The following is a 25182-nucleotide window of genomic DNA, read 5'->3' on the forward strand; positions in this document are numbered from 1 at the left end:
TCATCTGCCCTACCTATTCTCTTTGTAGAAATGTGTTAAAAACAGCACTACCTTGCCTTGGTGTAACTTGGAATATATTGGGGAGTTAATTAACAAAACCCTTCTTTTTGTTTTTTTTTTTTTTTTTAGAAACAATAATCACAGTTCAGCGAAAGAGCAAGAAATTATAATGCTAAACATCAAGATTTATATATATAAAACAGGAGAAAAAAACCAGAACTCATACATGGCTCATCAGAGTATCCACTGAAGCTTTTCATTTCCAAAATTTAAAACAGTAGCTCCATGTCAGGAGATGAATAAATACACTGCAGTTTTAAAAAGATTTTTTAAATCCCTTGTGTTGAGTCTAACATCAACCACAAAGGTAACCCTGAACTTTAGGGCCATTTTCCTTTACAGAAAGGACTTTTTGCACTTTCTTGAGTGAAAGGGTAATCTAAACTTACCAAGGGAAAATTGAAGCACGGATGCAGTAGTTGTGTTAAGGCCAGTGGTGGTCTATGGGAAGAGAAGCAAATGTTTTTGTTAGATGAGCAAAACAATACATTCATCACTTGTTTTTCTTTAAAGCATGGAAAATCTCTAGACACCCACATCTCCAGTGCATAGGACTGTTAATCACCAACCCTTTTAGACTGAGTGATCGTGGATATTTTCGTTATGTCATTTTGGTTATTGAAAGGTCATCATATGTCAAAGCCAGAATTTTTTTCAACATAATAATTTCTACCAAAGAAAAGAATTAAAAAAAATAATCACATTTATGTTCAGCAGGGTCGCTTGATCTCTCTTTAGAAGATTGAAAAGATGTGGTTTGTAGTCAGCTTAGTGTATGGAACAGTTCTCGCTTTTCCCAGCACAGAGCAAGGACTAAAAATTATCATAAATAAATACTAAAAATAACATTTATTAACCCTAAAATAATGAACTATTAACAGGAAACAATGGAACTTAAATATTCCACACCAAAGGAAACAAAAACACTTGGTGATACTACATGGTATGTACAGTGTTGTAGCAGAATCTGCCCACTGCTGACATCCAGTGAGATGGAGAAAAAAGAAAGAGAAACACCAGCAGCTCACCCTGTACTCAGCAAACCACCCTCCTCTGAGGCCTCTCTTTCTCCCTTCTTTGAATGCCTCCATATTTCAGTAGTTCAAATTAGAATGGTTCTCCTGAAAATGCTACAAAATAAAAAGCCCTAGTGTGTTGTGAAGGACACCTAATTGTCTTCAATTTATTTTGAAAGTTGTATTTGACAATACTGCCACTTAACAAGCAAGACATCCAAGAACAAAAGGGACTGGAGTTCTTCCAGTGCCAGCTCAACCTAGTTGAGCTATTCATTAAATGATGCCTTTGAAAATAATGGATGGAGATCTGCATGAGTTGGTGTGAGGTTTTGGTGTGATTTGTTTCTTTTCTACATACATATTACATACAGAAAAGAATTTCTTATAAATATAAAGGAATGGCATGTTCACTGAAATGCATTGAAGATTAGCTGATAAAAAGATTACTTGTTCTAACAGATAATTTTCATTTTTAAGCAAGAATAGGAAAGCTGCATTTATATGTGTTGACTTTAAAAATAAAGTTACATTCCCATTTAAGTCATTCTGCCAGGATTGATTCAGTATTAGGTATCACCCCCTGCCAAATGATAAATTACTTTCTGATTTGAGTTAAGAACACCTATTATATTATCTTTCATTCAGTTAATTATGTTGTGCAAGTTATAGTTTGAAAACAAAACCTTTATTGAGGTTCAGGAGCTCATATCACCAAGAAATTAAACATATCAGTTATCACAGAAGAAACATTCATGCAGATTTCGACTGTGCTGTGAATCATTTCAGCAATGCTTTGGGATAAAGCACTAGACTTACTAAACATTTTTGCAAAATTCTGCATAGGACTGCTTAGTTCAGACACTGCAGAGAGTATGGTAGGGAGCCTTTAGCAGATATTTTCCTTTGCTTGCAGCATCTCTGATGCTATACACCTTTCAGGATTTTGCCAGCAGTAAATTCTCACCCACAGAGAGAGACAGTTGGTATTCAAACCCCTCTGCCTGCAGTAACAGGTGGCTGTTGGAAATCAGGAGGAAAGAAGGAGGTCAAGGTAGCAAATCTGCAGCTGTTAGAGCTGCTGATGGAAAATATTTTGCAAATTCAACTTTTCTTGACTAAGTATTTTAAAGCAATAATTCATGTACCAGGAGCCATTAGCAGGAACAGAGATTTCATGATCTGTTTCAAGCAGGGTCAGAATAGGATTAATAAAATTCATGGAGAAATGAAACAGGTATTAAAATTTGTGACAGAAAGAGGTATGTTGTGAAATTGCCAAAACAACTACAAATGAGGAACAGGTTGGTTCTAAGACAGTAGGCATTTAAATGGATGTCCATACTCAAAAATAGAACTAGATCACACCTCTGGCCTGAGCACTCCTGTGCTCATCCATGGTGTGAAGCCATTAGCATGTTCCTGGACAAGGGTTTGATTTTTTTCTGCAGCACTGCCATAATATTTATAAATACTTCATTTTTAGGCTGGTAACTGTTTATAAGCATGATGATTTCTTTCAGATCATTATTTAATCACACCACTTTGTTAGCATAACAAAAGTTTTCCTAATTCCTGATGCTATGGTAGTGCTACTTTACCACACATCAATATGACAAATGCAGTCCAAGACTGGATTTTGAAGCCAATTCCTGATTACTAAGGGTAGTCTTAATTGTATATCAGCAGAGAGAAGACAGCTAATGAATGACAGTTCAAAACCCTTAGAGCTGGGACCCTGGGTTTGTTAAATGTCATAAATAGATTTTTCCAAGTAGTGTTACCTATACTCAGCACTACAGCTAAAAATGAATGTAAAAAGTGGGAAAAATACCCCAGTGGTGTGATTTCCCTTTTGCACAGGACATAAACCAATGCAGGCATTCTCAAGGCAGTTAGCACAGCACATTTAAACAGGATGCAAAGTAGCAGAGAGGCCATTTAACATCCCTAACAGGATTCCCTGGCTGGAGCTGGCTGCAAGGGAAATCCTTTTTTATCTGTAAAATCTCTAAATTAGTTTTATATGTGTTGATGACTTTTATGCACCACATCAGCAATATCTACATTGCATTTGTGTCATTCTGTTCCCAGTTAAGGATGTAAAATTAACCCTGTGAAAAGAATTGTCAGTGTCTGAAATGAAGGGAAGATGCCTGGCCAAAACCACTTCTGTTTTATGGCCCTCTTCCATGTTTGCTCTTCAAATAGCTCTAATCAGCCTCTCCCTCCATTCAGAAGACTGTTGAAAACATGAAAATTAATTTTGAATTACATGGGCTTTGATCTGGCCTTTTAATTTTTCAGTTCTTTCCAAAGCTCCTCTTACATGCACATCATTGCAGCTAGCAGCTCAGCATCAGCATGTGGCCATTGCTTTATGTATTGCAATTCATTTTCCACACCCAGATGACCTCAAGTTAATGCAAATTGCACTTGTTTCTTACAGCACTTTTATGACCAAACTACCCCCAACAAAATTAATTCTGTCCCATTCATCATGACTCAATCTGTTACATGCACTTCCCTGAGACTGGCAGGTGCTTGCTCCAGGCTGCATTTAAGTCTGTAGGATGCATTGTTCACAAGTGGTGTTTTAACAACCAAATTAACATTTGTCAACAGGGACAAGAAAAAACGGGACAAGACTAATAAAATAATAAAAGAAAAATGAACCCTGTCTCTATTTAATTGTTGGATATAAAAAGAGAATGATGCCAGTTTGAAAACACGCTTCTATGTCCTTGACTTTTCAGTATTTCAGAGATACTTTAAATGACTTGGATACATGATGGATCAAGAGACTGTCCCGTGCAAAGGGACAAAGGTTATTGCAACTATTGCAATAACCTTTGGTTAGCATCTATTGTTTAAAACACTGGGATGTTTCTGGGTGTACCTGTATGGACCGATCACCTTGCTCAAGAGCATCTCTGCTAAATCCCAAACATTCTGGCTGTTGGTAATCCTGATTCAAACACCAACATCCCTGCAGCTGGCACAGCTCCCCAGCCTGCCCCCAGCCCTGGCAGAGGGGCAGCCTTCACTTACCAGCTCTCTGGGGCCGTATGGGTCGCAGAAGGTGGCAGCGTTGCCGTGCATTATCACTCCACAGTGCCCCCCAACCTCGCAGTTACTGCACTCGGACCTGCAGGGAGAGCACACCGTGGTCAGAAGGGGAAGCAGAGACTGGGTGTTTGAGACTGTGTAAACTGTAAAATCAGGCTGCTGTGTCTTGCTGCTCAGATTGGGCTGTTTGTTATAGTGGTGCTGAACACAAAGGTAGGGCAGCTGTGAATATGATCCACTGGAGCTGTGTCACAGACACCTTTTATGAAAAATGCTTTCCTTAGGATTTTTCCTCCTGAGAAGCTGAGAGGCCTCAGGAACAAAATGTAAACAATGATTATCTGCTGCTGTGGAATGCAACAGGTGCATCTGTGATTGGTCTCATCTGGATGTTTCTAATTAATGGCCAATACCAGTCAGCGGGCTCGGACTTTCTGTCTGAGACACAAACCGTTATTCATTCCTTTCTATTCTATTCTATTCTTAGCTGGCCTTCTGATGAGATCCTTTCTTCTATTCTTTTAGTATAGTTCTAATATAATATATATCATAAAATAATAAATCAAGCGTTCTGAAACATGGAGTCAGATCCTCATCTCTTCCCTCCTCCTGGGTCCCCTGTGAACACTGCCACAGAACTGCCTCCTGTGAAAGGCCCTGGTGATTCAGTGCTGGCTCTCTGCAGACTGCCCCTCCTCTAAAGTGGGGTGTCCCTGCTCATTGAATGCAAAGCATCTCACCATGGGAAAACAAGTTGAAATCTTACATATATCATATACCCTGAAGCTACTCTTCTTACAAAATCCTTGTGAACATTTGATTTACCATAAGTAAATCCACCATCATGGAGTTACCGTAGCGAACAGCTGAGGACAAGCGGCTGGGATCATCCCCTCTCGTGCTGGCAGGGTTATTTCCCCAAAAGCCAGGCTTGAGGCTGCAGTGTAACATGGCATTTGCTGTTACTTCTATTTGTATTTGTCATATTCCATGTTCCTAGTAACAGAGTTGCCTCTCTGCTCACCTTTTAGGGGAAAAACTATGAAGAAAATATCAGGCTGGTAAGTGCTGCAGAGACAAATGATTACACATGTCCTGATACTTCTTAATTCAATCTGAAGGATTTTGTGGGAAGCCTGACTGCAGAACGAAGGGAAAGGGCTGCCTCCTCCACCTTCTGGAGCTAGGGTATCAGATCTTGGCATGAGGTCCACATTTTCAAAAAACATTGGATATATTCCTGGTCCCCAACAAGCTGCCTGCAAAGGTGCTGGCCAACATTGCCTTTGGGCATCCAAAGCTCAACTTAAACATCCAACCTCCAGGGAAACACTTACTCCAGAAAAAACATCAGACATCAAAATGTTTGAGTTGATTTTCTTCTATGAGCATGCCATTGAAGTAATTCAGCAAGTCACACTGATAGCATTTAGGATTTTGAATAAGCAGCAATTAAAATAGTATAGTTCAAATCAACATCAGTGAATTAATATTGACTTACAGAAATCACAGTCAGCAAATACTTTTATTTCTCAATAAAAGGCAAGAAGAGAGCATGTAAGTGAATAAAGTGGTACTTTTAGAGAAAGCACAGAAGCAGAGTTCACAAGGGACATGTTTTGTTGCTATCTAAATTTCACTTGATCCTGAAGTTCTGACAACTGAAGAGCAGAAGGACAGGAACTAGAAGAATTTCTGGGATTCTGTAGGATTCTGGCTGTTATGAAAATTATTTTCATTGTATGCCCCTACATTTCTGAATTTTATAGTGGAGCGTCTACCTGGGCTCCTGATACATGCAAAGAGACAGATATGGCAGGAAAACTTTGCCCTGAATACTTTGTAGGGACCACTTAGTCCTTCCTGAAAGGTCAGGCTACATAATCCAAGGGATATTTTAATTCTCTAATTCTCATATTTCAACAGATAAAAAGTTATTAATCTGTTTTACTTCTGTAATGGGGTCTATGAAATATTGTCTGGAAATCCAGCAACACTGTCCTGCTAATACAGCAGTTTAATCATCGGTTGTCTTTTCTAGGATGACTCCTCTCATACAAAATTGGATGGCTGTTGGTAATCCTGATTCAAATCTTTGTGCTGTCTTTGAAGTGCATTACCTTTGACAATAAACTGCTCATTAGCTTGACAAGAATGCATGAAGAGCAAGATAATTGATCTGCTGCTCCTCAGATCATCGTCATAGTACTACGTGTTTAGAAACGATCCAATTTGCTCCTCTTCTGGTGCAGACAGGAAGGTTAATTTCTTTTCTATTTATACAAACAGAAGAGAGTATTAATTGCCCTGGCTGGGTGCAGCTTTCTACATTATCTTTCTCACCTGCCTGGTGTAAAATCTTAGCACATTAAAATCACTTCAGCTTTCTCTTCACAGCTGGTCCTCGCTGCTGCTGCTGACATGTGTCGCATTTATCGAGATGACTTCTCCACAGACCTGCCATCCCTCTCATCCCTGGCTTAGACAGTCCCACCTCTCTCTGCTATTGTTCTTCACTTTGCTGAGGGGGAAACATCTGCTGTTTCCTCACCCCTATTCGTCATTCCTTTTCCCTCTACAATACCTGAGTATGTGGATATTATATTGACTGATGTCTTTTGTGATGTCGGAACCATAAAGAAGATAAACATCTCAAACTGCCAAGAGATTTTTAAACATAAATCTTTCTGAAGTTTAATCCCACAGTTTTAGTGCAATTTGGAAACCACTTTAGGACCTCTCTCTCCTGTCACAAAGCTTTCCTCAACCTCTTTGCCACTGGAAATATCACTGTACCTGTCCATTTCTCATATGCCATGAAGAAGTGATGACCAAGAGAATCTCTGTTTCTTATTGATTGATTTTACATGCTCAACTATTCTTCATGTCATCTTTGACAAGTGTGCCTTCTGTAAGTGACTGCTGCTTGGTGTGCTGATAGGCTTTGAGATGAAACATGACATCAAATTGGGAAGGAGAGTTTAGCCAACAAAACACTTCTGTGCTGTCTCTTTCTCCTTTAAATGTACTGAATCCCCTGCTTTCTCCAGTCCTACTATTAAAATTGTTTTATACAGGAAACATGCATTAATGCCAACATTTATTCTTTACTAATTTATGCATTTCTTAACATTAGATTATTTATCATAGGATTAAACAGAATTAAAAAAATATTTGTTCTCGTTTAGCCTGGTTTAGTTCTTATCTAGCACCTTTTTTATGCTCTCCACTGCAGTTTATGAGGTTACATGGAGGCAATATGGTCACAGGAATAGATGCTCAATGACCTAGACAGTCTTCTTCATACTACATATACTGAACCTCTACTCATCTAGCCATTCCCTGGCAAGTGGTACTGGTGCAGATTCCCTTTCCCTACTGAAGAAATCAGTCAATTCCTTCATTCCTGAGCTTTCTGATTTAACAGTGTCCTGTCAGTTTTCAGAAAGTCTCATGGACATTAATCCCTTGTATCATTTCAATTTTCTAATTGACAAATGCACTTCTGGTTAGTTCAACAAGTCAGCAGTGGCTGGCTGAGCATGGACATTGGTGCTGCATTTATGATGATGTGGGAATCACTTACCCACCTTAACTTCCACAGCTGGTACATGCCAGATACATAAGACATTGGACACTTATGATTGTGTGAAACATATTTTTCACAAGACAAGAGCTCTTTGTAAGGTTGGTGGCAAATAAAACCCAAGAAATGGGAAATCTTTGCTTAGGTAAGCAGGCTTTTGCCTATGGTTGGGGACTTTGGGAATGACCGTATTCTGACATGACTGGACACTGCAAGAAAAGATTATAAACATTAGTTGGACACACCACATAAGAAGATTCTCATAGTGGGTGGTTTCCCCCAAAAATGACGAAATGCTCCCATTCCTGCATTCCCAGCAGAGAAATCCTCCTTCTTTGTTCTATGTTTCATCTATGTTCACACAAGGATGTGTCCTCTCCTGTTGCCTCCTCTCTCCCTGTCCCTTTCCCACTTTAGCAATTCCTCCTGTTTTCTTTCAGTCATCAAATTTTTGTTTTAGGTAAGGAACTGTGGTGCTGTGACTTTTCTTTCCTTTCTCTTCCTCCTGCAGCTCCAAAAACATTTGCATCCACTCCTTCCCTGTTTCTGAGCCTCCAAAGAAACAGATGGCCGCTGGGTAGGATGTGTCTTACAATGCATTTGAAAGAGCAGGCAGTCACTCTCAAAATCATACAGTGCCCTTGTGCAAAATAGTTATTTGATGTGAGAGCTCTCCCAGCAATGGAGTGACACACAGGCTCTGCTGGGACTCATAAAATTGGACACATAGAGGGGACGTGAGCTGCTTATCTGGTGCACTTGTATGGTACATCTCTGCCAGAGCTGCACATGCCAAAAGGGGAAGCAGGAGGAGTGGGAAAATATTAATCACTTCCAAGCCAGTGTTATGTAGGATTTGGGAAGGAAAGATTGGAGGAAAATACAAGCAGTTCTCTTTTCATCTGCACACAAATAATGGCTTCAGAAACAATTGGAGTGGCTGGGTGTAAGTGGCCCCATGGCACGGCCCTGTGGGGCACACGAGGCAGCTGCTCCACACAGAGCAGCCTGAGCAGAGCTGGAAATGCTGCTCCAGCACTCACTGCAATTGCTTGTGGAAAAGATGGGATTTTAGCAGCTGCCAGGGGAAAAAAACCCGCAATTTTAGGGTGGATGGCAACAACTGTTAATAATCCCTGATTTTACTCCCACTAGACAATCAAATGAGAATGAGCTTTCTGCTGCTAAGTGGGCCTTCACTGGAGGCAGAGCCACTGCAGAAATTCTTTGTGCTGAAAAGCTCATGATACATCACTATGGTTTTCTTTTATTTCTGCTCCACTGTTTAGCATTGCTGAAAATGCTGGCTTTGTGCTATTACAGGAAAATCTGCCTCTGGATTGTGGTGAGTTTTTGGACTCTCTCCCTAGCACCCACCTCTGTGCACTGACTCACCAAGCAAGGTGGTGAAGTTAATTCCAGGGAGACCAAATCCACATCCTGGGAACAAAAGGAGCAGAAGACTGGGGGCTCTTTTAATCTGATATTTTTCTGCTGAGACTTCTATAAGCAAGGATGAATTTAAAGTTGAGAGCAATGGATAAATAAATTATGGAGGCTCCCAACAGACAAGTCCTCTGTGCATTATGAGGCATCTGCAGGGAAATAATGCCTCTCCTCATTTCCTTCCACTCAAGTCCATTTAACACACTGCTGCTAAAGCTATCTACCTTGGCAGCTATTCTACAACCCATTAAGAGTCCTTGATCTGTCCATACCATAAAGAAAGATGGGGTTTTTTGTTATAGTATCACACGTCCTTAATGCCTCTAGTCCAGAAAAAACATTTAAAGAACTGATACAAAAGGAAAAAGAGGAGCAAAAATTGCAGGCACACATTTAAACCTGTTAAAATGAGCATGTACAAAATAAAAATATCTGCAAAATTCTGTAAACTACAGCATTTTTACATAGGATGGTAAATCTGTGAAAGATCTGCACAGATGGAAAGTTGTGACAGTCCTTAATAAAAAGGAAAATGAAGTCAAATGTCACAGAATGAATGTATTAACTAACAAATGCAGGTAAGTGCTAAAATTCTCATCAAGGATTTATTTGAACAAGATAAACTAACACAGTAATAGATTTCTCTGTCTTGTATGAATTAAAACAATAAATTCATTATATTTATGAAATAGGATTGAAAGAAACAGAAAACTCAGAAAAAATCTTATATTAAAAAAGGAGGCTCCAACCTTCAAAACTTCATATTAAGACCAAGAGATGTGTTTATCTGGGTATTTTATACTGTTTATACCCTCAGTATGCAGAACAGAATTAGTTTTGTAGTAAGAGAGATGTAAAACTTCCTCTTCTGGGACCTTGTACACATATTTCATATTAAATGGTTGTCTATGATCACTGTGGTGGTAAAATTATTAATATCTACGATTCAGAAGTCTGTCTAAGAGTCATCTTTGCTAAAAGAACACTCCTTTTGACTAAAAGCCAACAGTCTGCCACTGTTTCCAACTCCCATCTTTGGAGCTAAGGGAACACTGGGGGATTGCTCCTGTAGGCTCCTCCAACAGTTATTGTTCCATATTGTCCTGTTATTTACTGATGGGCAACTCAGGACTATGGCAGTGCCTTAGGGAGCCCACCCCTCCGAGGGATTGATATTTGACTTTATTGACATTGAAGTGATTGTTTTTCCTCAGTTCTTCCCTTGTTTTCTGAACCAGTGCAGGGGCTGGGGCTCTGCAGTCCCTCGGCTGAGTGAGAACGGGGGAGCAGAGGGAGAGATGGTGTCTGAGAGCTCTCTCACTGTGCTCTCAGCTCATAAAGCTGCTGCCTGACCTGCCCCAAGCTGTACCTGCCTTGTTATGCATGGGAAGGTTGAGATTCTCCCATAGCTTCCACTGGTTAAAGAATGATAACATCTTGTGCTGGCTGTTTCAGACACAGATTGTGATAATGTGAATGACCAAAGTCAGGGATCCCAAAACCCCCCAAACTCTAGCAATTCAAAGTTGCTGTATAGAACAGAGAAGTGTTTTCCTTCTAATGCAATACAAATACAATACAAAAATCCTGAAAAAGTGTGTCTTCCACCAAAAAAAAAAAAAAAAAAAAAAAAAAAAAAAGGAAAAAGAAATTCAACCTCAAACATTTTCATCACATGAATATTAGACAGAGGTATTTAATTCCAGATGGGGCTTTCGGGGGGGTTATCTTATGGTTTTTTTAAACCATTTGGAAACACTTCCTTTCAGTTTGGAAGGAATTATTGCTATAGTTAGCTTCACCAAAAACATGTGCAACATGAAATTAAAAGGAAAAATGAAACAACAAAGTTTAATTATTGAAATTCTTCTCCTTTTTGATGAAAATCTGTGTTTTCAGGAAACCAAAAATCTTCATTCATAAATATTCACTGAGCTCAGCTCTAGTCTTTCTATTTTTGGATTATTTAAAAATTTGAAATCAACAAGAATTTGTCACCCACTTCAATGTGCTTAGAATTTCTCAGTCACTCATTAATGAATTAATTAATTAACCAAAATATTTATGTCCTAATGAAGCAAACCCACACTTTAGTTCATACTTCATCTCATTCAATAAATGTTTTCATTTGCTCAAATGCTTGTAAAGGAGTGCAGAAACTCACCACATGGTAGGATTCAATTCTTGCTGATGGTAAGAGTCAAAGTCATCTCGCAGGATAATGCTGTCACTGTGCATTTCAGCTGCAAAGAAAACAAAGTAGTACAGAAAAAAAATCCAGTGCAATCATCCCATGCTTTCTAAGTGTTGCCTAACCTAAAGCAATTAATGGTAAAATGCATTTTATATTTCTAAAAATCTGCTTTTCAGGTTAAGCTATTTATAAAAGCCAGGGTTTCTTAGTTACAGGGCTTTTTCCTTAGTATGGATCGTAGTACCACAAAAAATGAAAAAGTGCCCCCATCATCAAAGTGTGCTGGGTATGGAAAGACAGAGTCATCAAGTACACACTGAATCTTTTAAGAAGTTTTGTTCTGAATTGCTGGTTTTCTGAATACTTAGAAAAAAATCCTTCCAAATCCAGATACTGTAAACATGGGCACAAGAATGGATGAGAAGTCCTAATGAGAGTATTGCAGATCTTGCAGTCAGGGGATACATTTTGACAACTCATAAGCAAAAATCCATGAGCTCATTGGAATTTCTCTGCTGCTGTCAGAAGACCTGGCAGTAAAGGTCAACTCATCTAAGGAACATAAACTTATGTTTATGCTATGCAAAACTTATGTTATGCATAACTTATGTGAGTTATGTTATGCAAATATTTCTCACCGCTGTTCTGCAAACTTTGGACTCCAATATTCCACCTAGATGAACTGTCTCATTTATGTATGGTGACCAATAAACTCACTTAAAATCCCCACACTTTGGCACCTGTGATTGTGTTAGACAGATCCTTCTCTACAAATACTTCCACAAACTGAATGAAGTAACTGTGGCCTACTATTTAACCTGAGGAAGAATGCCAGAATCTGTCCTGGATGAATCCAATTGCAGCACAAGGGTTGGTGGATGCAGGGAGCAGCAGTGCCTTGCTCCAGGGTCCACTGTGGAGATGCACTGGCACAAAACCTTCCTCAGAGCAACCCTGCCCTGGTGTGAGGTGCTGTCCCACACTGAAGGTTATGGGGCACAGAATCAGAGAATGGTTTGGGTGGAAAGGGACATTAAAGATCATCTAATCCCAACACCTCTGGCACGGGCAGGGACACCTCCCACTATGCCAGAGCACTCAAAATCACATCCAACCTGGCCTTGAACACTTCCAGGGATGGAGCATCCACAGCTTCTCTGGAAACCTATTCCAGTGTCTGACCGACTTGATAGCTAATCTAAACCTGCCCTCTTTCATTTTAAAGTCCCTTATTCCCCCTTGTTTTATTACAACAAGCACTTGGAAAAAATCCCTCTCCACGTTTCTTGCAGCCCCTTTAAGGGGGCTCTAATCTCTCACTGAAGCCTTCCCTTCTCCAGGCAGAACAATCCCAGCTCTTCCAGCCTGTTTTCATAGCAGGGATGCTCCAGTTCTGACTCTCTTGCAAACAGATGCTCTAATACATAACTAGGACCAAAATGTCTGCAGCATGATATACTCACACTGCAAGGAGTCAAAGACAATAAAAAGCAATAAAAACCACAATGAAGAAACAACTAATCAGAATTAGATATAAATCATTCAACTTCATATGAATCCCATTTTTATTTGAATGCCCCAGACCTAGTTTAATGTGACTTTACAGATTTTTTAATGTAATAAAGTCAATGATTCTGAGTTTAAGTAGTACGAGTGACAAATCACCTACCTAGGTGAGGATGTAAGGGAGCTTCTGTTGGGGCTGTGGAAAACAAAGACACACAGTGCATGAATATCTTCTATCAACAGGGCTCAACTGCAGCATTAAATATCAATTCAACTTAAAACAAATTGTACAGTATATTCTCTCCTAAATCAGCTATCTCAGTAGTTTAATTGTGAAAAATATGACAGACCCCAAAAGTCACAAAAAATATAATAGGAAAACAAAAATAATTGTTCTCTTAATTAAAATAAGCATTGAAATAAATGAAAGTCGGTGCTCGTTTTACAGTATAGTAAAAAAGATCAATTAAAGTCTAGAATGATGAGATAATTTGGATTAAGATTTAATAGCTTAAGGGCTGACAAAGTGGAAATTAGGCTTAACAACTGAAATAGTCTAGGGGAGGTAAAAATTGCCATTTTTGATCTTTTATACTACACTGAACAACATTTTACTGGGCGAATTATTGGGAGAAGTAATCCAAGTATTCCTAGGGCAATAAGTAACAGATAAACTCTGCAAATCACAATATCAAACACTTATATCAAAGCATGTTTTTGCAGGCAATGCTGATCAATTCCCCAGTAGGTCTCTGCCTCCCAAGAAACACCAGAATGTTGTAAGGACACTGCATGGGGAGTGTGTGAAATGGCACAACTTCATTGAGTAACCTTCTACCAACACTTTGCAAAAGGAGTCTTGGTGTAGCACCACACAAATGGAACCAGACTGCATCTGAAAGGGCACAGCTACATAAAAATATTTGTGGCGGTCTAGAAGCTGGGCACACAGTGTGTAGGATACTCCATGGCAGCTACCACACCCATAGCCTTGCTGGATCTTAAATCCAAAGTGGGTTACATCTCTTTCATGAAGGCCAAAGGGGTGCATATACCCAAGCTCCTGGGAAGCAGCTACCTAATTGTCCATCAGTACCTCGCCATGGATCTGTATTTCCAGCTGTCTTTTGGACTTTGGTAAAATAAAACCACCAAAAAAAGGAGAATTTTTGAAGCCAGGATTCATTTGATGATTCTGTGGTTTTTTTGTTGGGCGCTGACCTAAATTGTAGCAGTACTCCTGATTTCTTCAGCATATTTGCAAAAAAATACTGAATTACTGCAATTTCTGTCATAACATCTGACAAATTAAAAATAAACATAAAAATGAATGCAGCAATCTGTGTACAGCTCTCACACATAGTTATCTGAATAGAAAGTCCAATACAAATCTCAAGAATTTTGTTTTTCTCTTCCTGCTTAGTCCTTAAATACTGGATTTGCAAGGAGCCATGCCATTCTCTAATGAAACTGCAACACGTCATGGAGAAGTAGGCAATGGAGAAGACTGAACAGTCAACAAATGAGGTATCTGCAGATCAGAAAATGATGGCAAGCAATCTGAATTTACCTTAGACAGAAAACTTCCATTGAACAGACTTACCAATTAGAGGAGAGACACTTTTCACACCATCCACCAACCATATAAATATTTACATATATGTGTACATATATATCTCTCCCCTAACCTCACGTACATATGCATATATATGTATATATACATATATATGTATGAGTATACACACACACATGTACATGCATACATATATACATAGGCATATATAGGTATGTATGCATGCATATATTTGCACACAAAAACTGAGAACCTTCACAGAAAACTTTACTGCAACTGAGAGAAAAGACATTCTTAAGAGTCTGGTTTTGTTTCAGAAATCTGAAATATTTTTTCCTTTTCATGGCTAACTTGCTCCATTTTTATACAAGAAATTCACCCATGCTGCTTTGTCTTCCCTAGCAGAAATGCCAATAATGACTCTAGCAGTGTCCAAGACCTCTCATCATGCTGGTACAAAATCTGGAGAAATACAACTATTGCATGTTAAGCTTGGCACTGTCTCCAGAATAGTGCTGGACTGCACTGCTGAATCCTACAGTGAAAACTGCATTTTTCCCTTGGAACCCCAGGTATTGTGTTTCTCAATGGGAATGTGTAAATTTTACCAGAAACCATTTAAAAATTATTTGCACAAATAAATGGATCAAACTGGACTAACTGAATTATTTCCCAGACTGAACAACACAAACTGTTCTGTACTTTGCCTGCAGGAAAAGAAGCACATTATGGCATGGGATTTGTAATACTCCTGTTCCAAGAGGTAGGTATAAAGTAAAATCACTATCCCTGATGTTCCCTTCTCAGTGGTTCCAGGGCAGTACTGAGGGGTGATCTGCTGTGAGCACAGGGGTGGCTGAGAGCCATCCTGCCAGTCTCACCTGTGAGGAGCATGGTCAGGACACATCACCAATTGCCCAAGCAAATTTCATTGGCCTTTGAAAGTAACTCAGATGAAAGAGACCACCCTCTCCAAGGAGAGCAGTTCAGACCTCCAAATGAGAAGGGAGGGCTGTGTTATCATTCACCCCAGGCTGTTTGGCATGGCTCTTTGAAAGAGGCTTTCTCCAGCCAAGGATACACACAGTCATGAATGAAATGATGCAAAATTCCAGCATTCAGCAAAAAGGCACAGGTATAGCACAAACTTGGCATCTTTACATTTGAAAACTCTTTTGACTTCATCATTATTTAATAAAACTAGCTGTTTATGTGATTGAAAAATACAGACTTGGGATCTGAGATTTTTTCCTGAAATGGCTCTTCCACCATATGCAGAGTACATTGCACACCAAAACTGCTCACCAATAGAATGAAAGGAAGGAAATGGTGCAGGTCCATACTAATGCTGCTGATCAATCATTTAAAAATTAGAGGTGGAACTAAGCAAACACTTCATGTTAGACAAAAAGGTTGTTGTTACATGTATAGACTTTATGCTGGGGAGAGGTTTCCTAAATCTTTACAGGATCTAAGAAGCCCAGGTATTTTTGCCTCAGGTATTCTGATTGTAATTCAAATTCCTGAGTTGAATATGACAAAAGACTGTGAGGGTACCAGTCAATGAGTGATAAAAATAGACTTTATTCTCTCTATAAATAATTTCTGTATTACATTTTATATTTAATTGCAAAACAGCACTGGGATGATCTTCAAGTGTTGTATTTAAGGCCCACAAATAATAGAAATTCAAAACAAAACATAAAACTAATAATAGTTTTTTTAAAATATTAGTAGTAAAAATAGTAGTTGTTTTAAAATATTTTCAGATCTACCTTTCTAATCAATTTACAGAACTACTTCTTTAAAATAACATGGATTTTTACATAAGCCATACAGTGTGGCTCAAGCCAAATGAAGTTTTTTTGTACAATTTGACAAAGATAAAAGGAATGCTACAGTGCAGAGTAGCTATGCAGTGCAAAGATATAAATTTATAATTTAAAAGGAATTATACAATACTTCAGACTGAGAGGGAAAAAGAAAGATGACCTCACTTCATATTTTAAACCATTATTCACTTTGTTAGATGTTCCTTAGGCACATAGTTGGATGGTTTTAAATTTAAACCCAGTATTTGTGTGGCTCCAAAAAGCATCTTAGCTTGAATGAGAATGTTGTACCTTTTTAAAAAGTAAAGTAAATGAATTTATTATTTGATTTTCAACGAGCACCGTGGGTATATACAGAGCTTTACAAGAGATGAATTGTACTGAGCAAAGAATGGAAGCAGAGCTCAACTGAGGTCACAATCTCAGAGGTATCAGCAAATACAATATGAGAAAATGTAAGGAAATGTAGAGTGCTTGCCTTGTCTTACAAGGCAGTCCCTTTGGCAAGGAAAAGCAGACAAGAAAGGATGCAATACAAATTCAGAGAGAGAAAGGCCACAGCCAAACTGAAAGCATGAGAGTCTTGAGGGAGCTAATGGGGAATTCAAAAGTCAATGGGGACATTGTAGGGCTCTGTGTCACTGGGATGAGGCAGAATGGAGGAATGTTTTGGAGTAAAAGGTTAAATTTTTCTGTGGATGAAATAAGGCTGCTGAAAGGTTAAGCCAATTTAAATATGCCCCTTTTTAGTTAAACTGGAAGGGAGAGAAGTATTACATAAGTGGGAAGGGAATGCCATCTTCTAGAAACTGGAATGTGAGGAGGAAAGAAATGATTTGTTGGTGGTCTTGTCAGTGAAAAAATAAGAAACAAAATCATTAAACATGGTAATAGTCAACTGTTAAGTAACATTAGTCCCCATTCAAATTTAAAAAGAGCAAGCATAAGGCAAATTAAACACAGAAACATCCATTTGTTCTATTGACAGTCATATTCCATAGAGTTCTGGGGTCAAGACTGTGTATAGGTATAGATAGAAAATCCAGCATAAGAAAATATTCTTAAAACCCACTAAAAATATATATTTTTTTTTCTCAGAACTCTGAAGTTTGTGGGTTTTTTAATATGAAGGGCAAGTGAATTACAGTGACACAAATGCCTGCATGCTCCCAGACAAACACTGATCAGAGTTCTACAGCCAGGGGCCATCAGCTGTTGCTCATCAGTTCATGACAAATGAGGTGTGCAGAGAGGTGTCTTCTGTTTGCAGATTATGAACTCTAATCTCCTTGTCATTAGCAGCCAGATGAAGATAAAAAGGGAAATAAATGCTTTTATTTAGACTCCCTCCAATACTTTTCTCTACTGGTAAACCAAGTTGCTATTGAATGATGGAGGCTGAGCATCCCCAGGGAGAGTCAGTGCAGTGCCCAAGGGCTGGGTTATTCTTGCTAAAACATGAACTGAGGAGCTTCACACCAGCTCTACTCTCCAGTCCTCTGCTCTGTCAAATACTGCTCTGAGAGCTTGTGAAATACAAACCTGAGATCCTGAAATCTGATTTGCATTTTTTTTCCAAAGTGTTCCTAAATTTTACAAGGTACAAAATGCACCTAAAGGGTCTTGCACAAACATTCAGGCAAAAGTTCTCAAATACAAGACAGTCTGGGCCAATTCTCAGGATATTCTCAGAAATAAATATGAATCAACATGCACAATACTAACCTTACCTTATTTTCCATTTATTTAACTATTACAATGAATTAAATATATTTTTTATTAAATTTATTTTTATTGTCAAGCATATCATCACTCATTATGATCCTTATTTATCCTTAAAAGCATTGACAAGACAGCTACCCTTTCCAGATTCTTTTATATAGTTTTTATTTCTGTTGGGGTTTTTCCTGTTTGTTCTAGATGAACTTTTTCTATGATAATTTTTATGTCTCCTTTCTTCAGTCTAATTCTCATAAAATTTAAAGCTTACATCAGCTCTCAAACATCAGCTCTCCCTAGCTTCCTAAAATATGTATTATATTCTGAACACAGAGTTTTTAAGCAATTATTTTACTTTCTTTGGTGTCTTCCCCTATAGCATCATTTCTTACTACATTTACATTATACATATGGCATTGCCATCCCTTAACACCACCCTTTATCATCCTCTAATTCTCTTCAAAATACAAAAAATCACTTTCCTTTTACTGCACAAGTTCCATTAACTCTATCAGGATTTATTAATGTACATCTGAGGGTGGACAACCACAGTAAACATGATTTTTGAGATTCCTTGCTACTTTCACATCTTCCTGTATATCCTTTTTACTAAACATTTGGAAGTCTGATACCACCTCTAGTGAACATGCTTATTAAGAACATGTCCTGTAATAAATCTATGAAGTTGCCCTGTGGTTTTATTTTTCTTTATTTAATATGTCACATCATTCAGGGCATGATTTGAGTATAGTAATGTTTAGGGCTAGAAACAGACTATAAAACCTCATTTATGTCAATCTACCTTGCTGTTTTGCATATATATTAATATGATATTTGCATCTAAATAAATTCACTAATTCTTCCTGAAAGAATCCTTTGTTTACATGAGTGGTGTTGATGAAAATTGAATAAATGAAGTAAGGTCTACTTCAAAGAAAGCCTCTTTTCTTTGAATAGGAAAATTAATTCTAATAGTATAAGGATGATAATAGTATGCAGTGGTTAGAGATTAATGCAATGCACACTGTGGTCAAGAAATAAGAACAAAAAGGCAGAGGAGAGCCTGGAAGGGGTGGGAGCAAGGGTAATGGGCAATGCAGTGGTTGAATATCCAAGTCAAGGAAACTGTGTCTGAGCTGGGAAACCAAGGGGGAGAAGCCATGGTGAGGATAAAAATGTGGGAGAAGAGCCAAGAGAAAAACTGAGGATCTTGTACATGAGTGTTGCAGGGAACTCTGCTCACTGCTACAGCTGGCACACGCTGTCCATGCTCACAGAGCAGCACCTCTGGGTGATCCTGGCTAAGCCAAACCCAGGGGCTGCAGAGACCCTGCAGTGACAGCACACACTGCAGGGATGTCTCTGGAGTGACTGTACAAAGCAAAGGGAATTGCTGGAAAACCATGGGAAACAAAAAAAGTTGTAAGGGTGTGGGAGACTGTGGCAAGGCAGGGAAGCTGAAGGCCCTTTCAGGGAGCTGGTGCAGGACATGGCTGTGGATGAGAGAAGGAGGCAGCAAAGGGATTGTCACAGCTCAGCAGCCACTGGGACATCTCAGCATCCTTTATACTCTGAATACAACAAATACCACAATTCTATTTTCTCCTTGTTCTGCAGAGTTCCTGTGAACTCAGGGACAGCAAACAGTAACATAAGGACTTACTTTTCTAACCAACATAAGTGTTGCTAAAATGTTGATCTGAGGTTAGGTTATGCTCCAAAACTGCAGAACTGTAAAGCAGAGAAGGGTGAAAGAATAAAAATTTCTTTTGTCAGCTCTCCCACTAAAATCTCAGTGAACAGAATGTCTGAAGAAGGACCGTCAGGTCTGTATAGATGGATATCTACCAGCTTGTCTCTGCTTACCAAGGTATTTTCTTTTAGCAGGGAGAAACCCTGCTGCTTTGGCCATATTCTCCCTGACCATGTTGCCAGCTCTGACACTGACAGTTGTGTATTTCCATTCAGCTTGCTTGTGCACAGCTGTCACCATCCTGGTCACTGCCAGCTCTCAGTCACTGCCATCAACATGACTCCCACTGCCCTCTCCCTTCCCTACCTCTTCTGGCTGCCCCAGGTTGCCTTTGGCTGTGGGGTGCTCACTCTGCAGTTATGCCTTGGAGAATTTAATCTGTTTCTCTTCTGGTTTTTGTCACTTTATGCTGATTGCATATTCACTTTTCCACTCCTGACCCACATCCATCCAGCAAGCAGCCTGTGTGAGATACCCTCCCCATCCTCTTCAGTACATCCAAATGATGATCCTGCCAACACTTCTGTTCCAGGTCTCCACACACCAGTCACTGAAACACTGCACTTCCACACTCCCATCACAGGTGCACAACCTCCTGTTAATTAACCTCCTCTTAATTTCTCCAAATGTTCTTCCTTCCCCACATCAAAACATGTGGCTGGCCCAATCACTTTCCATCCAGATCACCATGATACTCCCTTCTCATTGCCAGCACTGTGTTACATATTTCTATTTCCTCCAAAGTACAGCCAACATCCTGACATTTTTTCACCTCTCTGAATCCTTCTTCTTACTTCCATTGAGCTACAACAAAAGGTAAAACTTGAATATTGAAGTTGAAAGTTGAAATCTTTTCCCCTCATTATCACAGAGCTACTACTGATACCTTATATGAATAATTCAGGTTATGCTCCTGAAATAATGTTCAACAGCTTTTTATTGCAAAAACCATATTGCAACTCATAGGAAAAAACCCCAACCTTATAGTTCCAATGCCCCCAAGAGATGGGTTTTATGGGATTTTCTCTTGTGGGTTAATATCACAACACATTTCCCATTTGAAAATCTTTATTTTAAATAATTTGGCCCATGTTTCATTGTTTCTTTTCACATGGAAATATCACTGGAATTTTGCTGATATAAATGGAAATTCCTTTCTCTCCTGTACCAAAAATGATGGATACCTTCTCTACTTCTCACTAAAAGAAGCAGGTTCAAAGCAAAGTACTGTTTGTAGACAACAGATGACAACAGGACATTTACTTTTTAGGTTATTCATTGAAAGGGTAAGCTGTGAAAACAATTAGATTTTTAAAGTTTGTGTAAGTCAAACATTTTGCTTAGCTATAAAAATGATCAAATGTTGGATATGACAGGCAAAAATTCAATGGCCTACTTTCACAAAAAGAGAAGGCATATTTTTTACATGTACATGTGTGAGCTGGATAGTAAACAAAGCTTTTGCTGCAGCCATATTGCTTAAAGTTAATACAGTGAGGGTTAAAACCCAGCTCGTGGCTCTGACAGAAAAGAAATGTTGGCTATTAAGGCTGATTTCAGGAATGTGTATAATGCTACTTAAAGTTTTGTATATTCCCCAACAATTAGCAGAGAGGAAAAGTGGGATTCCTGGATAGACAATGGGAAGTATGGAGCCAAAGAAACTCAGTTTCAGGAATGTAAATAAGATCCTGGTTCAAGGTTTTCTACAGAATAGCTTTCATGAAGAGTAACACTGACATGCAGGTACAATGGAAAACCACACTTGCCAGATATTTTTAGAATTATGGTGACTCTTACCTCCCTGTTCACACAGCTGTTGTGCTAAGGCATCCTTGAATATAACTTGGCCCCTATGAGTAGCTGTAGCCCTGTGAACACAAAAAAGACAACAATAAATAATATAAACTTATTTATACATGTATATGTATATCTTTATGCATGACTAATCAAATCAGAAGTCCCATTCTGCTTTCTTTCTGTGTTCTTTTTTGTAGTCTTCTAAATTTATAGAATAATTTGCAGTGATTGTTTTGTGCATAGCAAAACAAAATTCCTAAACCAAAATGGTTTGGTTGGTAATAAAAATCACTGGCATGTAATGAAGAATGTCTTTGACATGTATCTGTAGCTGCACAAAGAGTTTCTATATTTGAGGCCTCAAAAGTTTTGTCTAAAGAATAATTAATTCCCATTAGTGACCCACAGCTAGAAGACATGTAATGTACCACAAAACTTGTCATTGCTTCCTCATGATCAGGTAGAAATACAATGCGATGTGATTTGTTTTTCTCTTACAGAGCTCTCATGTTAGCAGCAATTGTTTTACTTTCTTTCCAGTTGCTCATTTAACCCCTCTTTTCCAAGTGCAATACTTCACAACATCAGTTTTATCTCAGAGATTTCCAAACCTCTCAGTATTTGCAAGTGTTGAATCTGAAGTCTGATTTCTTTCAAGTTCCTCCAATATCTGTGTAGATTCATGCACACTCTTCATACATGTTCTTTAGCCTTTCTCTAACTAATATTAATGGGCTCAGTACAGATCCATGTGAAGTTCTTGGAATGGCCTCTCAGTTGAACAGTAAGATGCTGAAAGCTCCTTTATGAGTGCAGTTTCTCAGCCAGCAGTGTGCCCTCTCTAATGGATCATGCCTAGCTGGCTTATGAAATGTCAGAAAAGACCAGAAAGGAATGGTGGGAAAATGAAAACCAAAATACATTCTATTTTACTTGGCTACTAGGCCAGTTACCCTGAAAAGGAAGAATAAAATTAACATATCTAATACTAAATTTTTCAGGTACAGTGGATGCCCAGGGTGAACTCATCTTCGAACTGTCAGAATACAAATAGGAGTAAAGGAAAGCTTCTCTGGGATCTGCTTTGCTTTCTGTACGTGTAGGAAAGCTCTGTTTACACCAATGTGTGTGTCCTGAAATGCAAACTATGCTGACCTGATGCTCCTAGGGCTTTTAGACACTCTTCCTCTGCCTGAGGAAGGAGAGCTGTGCTGGTTTTTTCCACCTTGGACTTTCAGAGGCAGATGTAAAGCTGGAGCCTTGCCTCACCTGGCAGTGCCAGTATTTTGGCCACAGTCCCAGGATCACATCACTAGAGAGGTTTTGGTTGCACTCCCTACCATGTCCCCTATTGCAACTATTTTAGGATTTTCAGTACTTTCATAAAATACAGCAGAACTTCATGCTATAGTTCTACCTTAGCATTTCTATATCTGCTGATAAGACCAGTGACCATGCTAAGTACAAAGTAAAATAAAAACAAATACACTGCTCCAGCACATAAAGGCAAGAGAGCTGAGGCATTTCTCATTTAAATGAGAGCAAGTCTCATTTAAAACTATGAATTAAATAATTCATTTAAGCTCTGTTGTGACAAATAGGAATGAAACTATATGATCATCACATAGATTTCTGCAATTTACCACATAGGTGTACTCAGTCATGCAAGTCAGAATTGGACCAAACAATCTCCAAAATCAAACATGTGCCCAGATTTCTTTAGAAGGACCAGATATGGTGGCTTCCTCAGGCAGCTGAAATGGCAGGGCATCCCACAGCCAGCTTTGTGGCCAATGCAGCACCAAGAGACAGGTTTTTCAGATGTGTATCAGTGTGGAAATTTTATGTATTGAGTTCCCCGGCTCAACATACAAGAAAAAGGCACACCTAAGGCACAGAAGGTATTTTGTACAACAGTTTTATCCCCCAAGCTGTCAGGGTGGAAGAGAGGACTCTTTGCAGACAGTGGGAAAGAAAACTTTTATTAGCAGTAGACCAGGACTTCAGAGATGCTGTTTATGCAACAGCCCAGGAAACAATTCAGAATGTACACAACAGTGATGGCAACCAGAGCATTCCTTTATGAGGCAGAGAAGAGCAAACCCTTGGAACACAGACCTCATGCAGAGGAGAGCTCAAGCATGTGTCTGAATGCACACAAACACCAAGTAATACCAATAATACCAAACCCTGCACTGTTCACTGGATCTCTGCGTGCGTGTGAGAAAAAGGGGATTTGGGCAGAGAGCCAGCACCCAGCTGAATGATCAGCATCTTTCTGTGCCTGTCATCCCTTGCTTGACAATGCAGACCAGGAGCCAAGTGCTGCTGTTCCATAGCAGGAGAGATCTGCACCCTGGGGCCAGGGGAGCAGGGCAGGAGGGGCACTGCTTGCTGCAGCCCGTGCTCACGTCAGGCTTGTCTTGCCATGGCCAGAAGTGCAGCTTCAGAGACTTGCTGAGGGTGCTGCTATTGCCACTTGACCAGTTTTATCTGCTCCTTTTTCTCTGGATTTGTGCTTTATTAATGGAGCAAATGAAAAAAATGCAGCACAATTATGCAGGAACTGAGCTATTTCTAGAAAGAAGTTCAAAATATACCTTTTCTGTATTGAACTTTCTTTGTTGGTGATGTTCTTACCTGACAGGTGAGGTTCACAAGACAGGATTGTGTATTTGGATTCTTTTTTTATAAAGACATTTAACATATCCAAACTCATTTCAATTCCTATATTCACACTCATATGAAGACTACATAATATAATTGTTCAACTCTTAACTCGGGTTTTGCTTTTGTGACATATATATGTCTATATATATATATATATATATATATATATATATATATATGTATATATATGCAGTTACTTAACTGAATGTTATGCTTTTTTCAAAAGTTTCTGTGTTGTCTTAACTGTAGTTAAATATTGCTTAGAGGAAGGGCACTTCCTAACTTCTATTTGGTGTTACTCCACACCAGTCTATAGTCCCACTCTGACATTGTCTGCTATTTATTCCCAGCTACAGGGCAAGTGACTAATCAGACCTAATGTGTCAGTCAGCCAAAAGGCAAGACGCATGTTCCATATGTCCCCAGAGAAAATTTCAAGTAGGAATTAATCTTTCCAAAGGGATGAGAATTACAAAAGAAATGGGAGACATCCCATCCTGTTCCCAGAAGAGGTACATCCTGACATGGTAAGTGAGAGCTTTGAAAGAAAAACAACTTAGAGGTAATAAGGTTCCTCTTTATATTAACCTCACTCTTCCATTAGCCTAGATCTATTTGTGTGCCTGGGGCTGTGCAAGAGGGGAAGAACAGCTTACAGAGGAATAAAGAGTTCTCAACACAAAAAGACTACATCAGGTGCCAAGGTTCACTGGCAGCTCAAGGCATTGCTAACCCCATACATCAATTACAGCAGCTTTTAAAAGAATTTTCCTCCCTAAACCACAACTATTTGAGTTAAAATCAGGTGCCAGTAAGGATGCTTGGTGCTTGTTCTGCCCTTACACAGATCTGCACCTTTCCCTGGTGAGGGAAGGCACTGGGACAAATTCATGTGAGAGGGAGTTTCAAAAGGGCTCGGGTGCCCTACAGTAAAATACCTCATCTCATGGTGCACCAA

General features: G+C 39.1%; 1 protein-coding gene across 2 annotated transcripts in view; it reads right to left on the reverse strand.

Moving 5' to 3' along the window:
• The window catches only part of RELN (reelin), a 284897-nt gene that overhangs the window by 149959 nt on the left and 109756 nt on the right, over positions 1 to 25182 (reverse strand). For both annotated transcript variants that reach the window (XM_059471986.1, XM_059471987.1), the window contains exons 4-8: positions 21555 to 21625; positions 13041 to 13073; positions 11342 to 11420; positions 4128 to 4224; positions 450 to 501 (exon numbers count right to left, since the gene is read on the reverse strand). In XM_059471986.1, the coding sequence (XP_059327969.1) occupies positions 450 to 501; positions 4128 to 4224; positions 11342 to 11420; positions 13041 to 13073; positions 21555 to 21625 (332 nt within the window). The remainder of the gene's footprint in view (positions 1 to 449; positions 502 to 4127; positions 4225 to 11341; positions 11421 to 13040; positions 13074 to 21554; positions 21626 to 25182) is intronic.

This window comes from Ammospiza nelsoni, chromosome 5, assembly GCF_027579445.1.
Source record: "Ammospiza nelsoni isolate bAmmNel1 chromosome 5, bAmmNel1.pri, whole genome shotgun sequence".
Classification (NCBI taxonomy): domain Eukaryota; kingdom Metazoa; phylum Chordata; class Aves; order Passeriformes; family Passerellidae; genus Ammospiza; species Ammospiza nelsoni.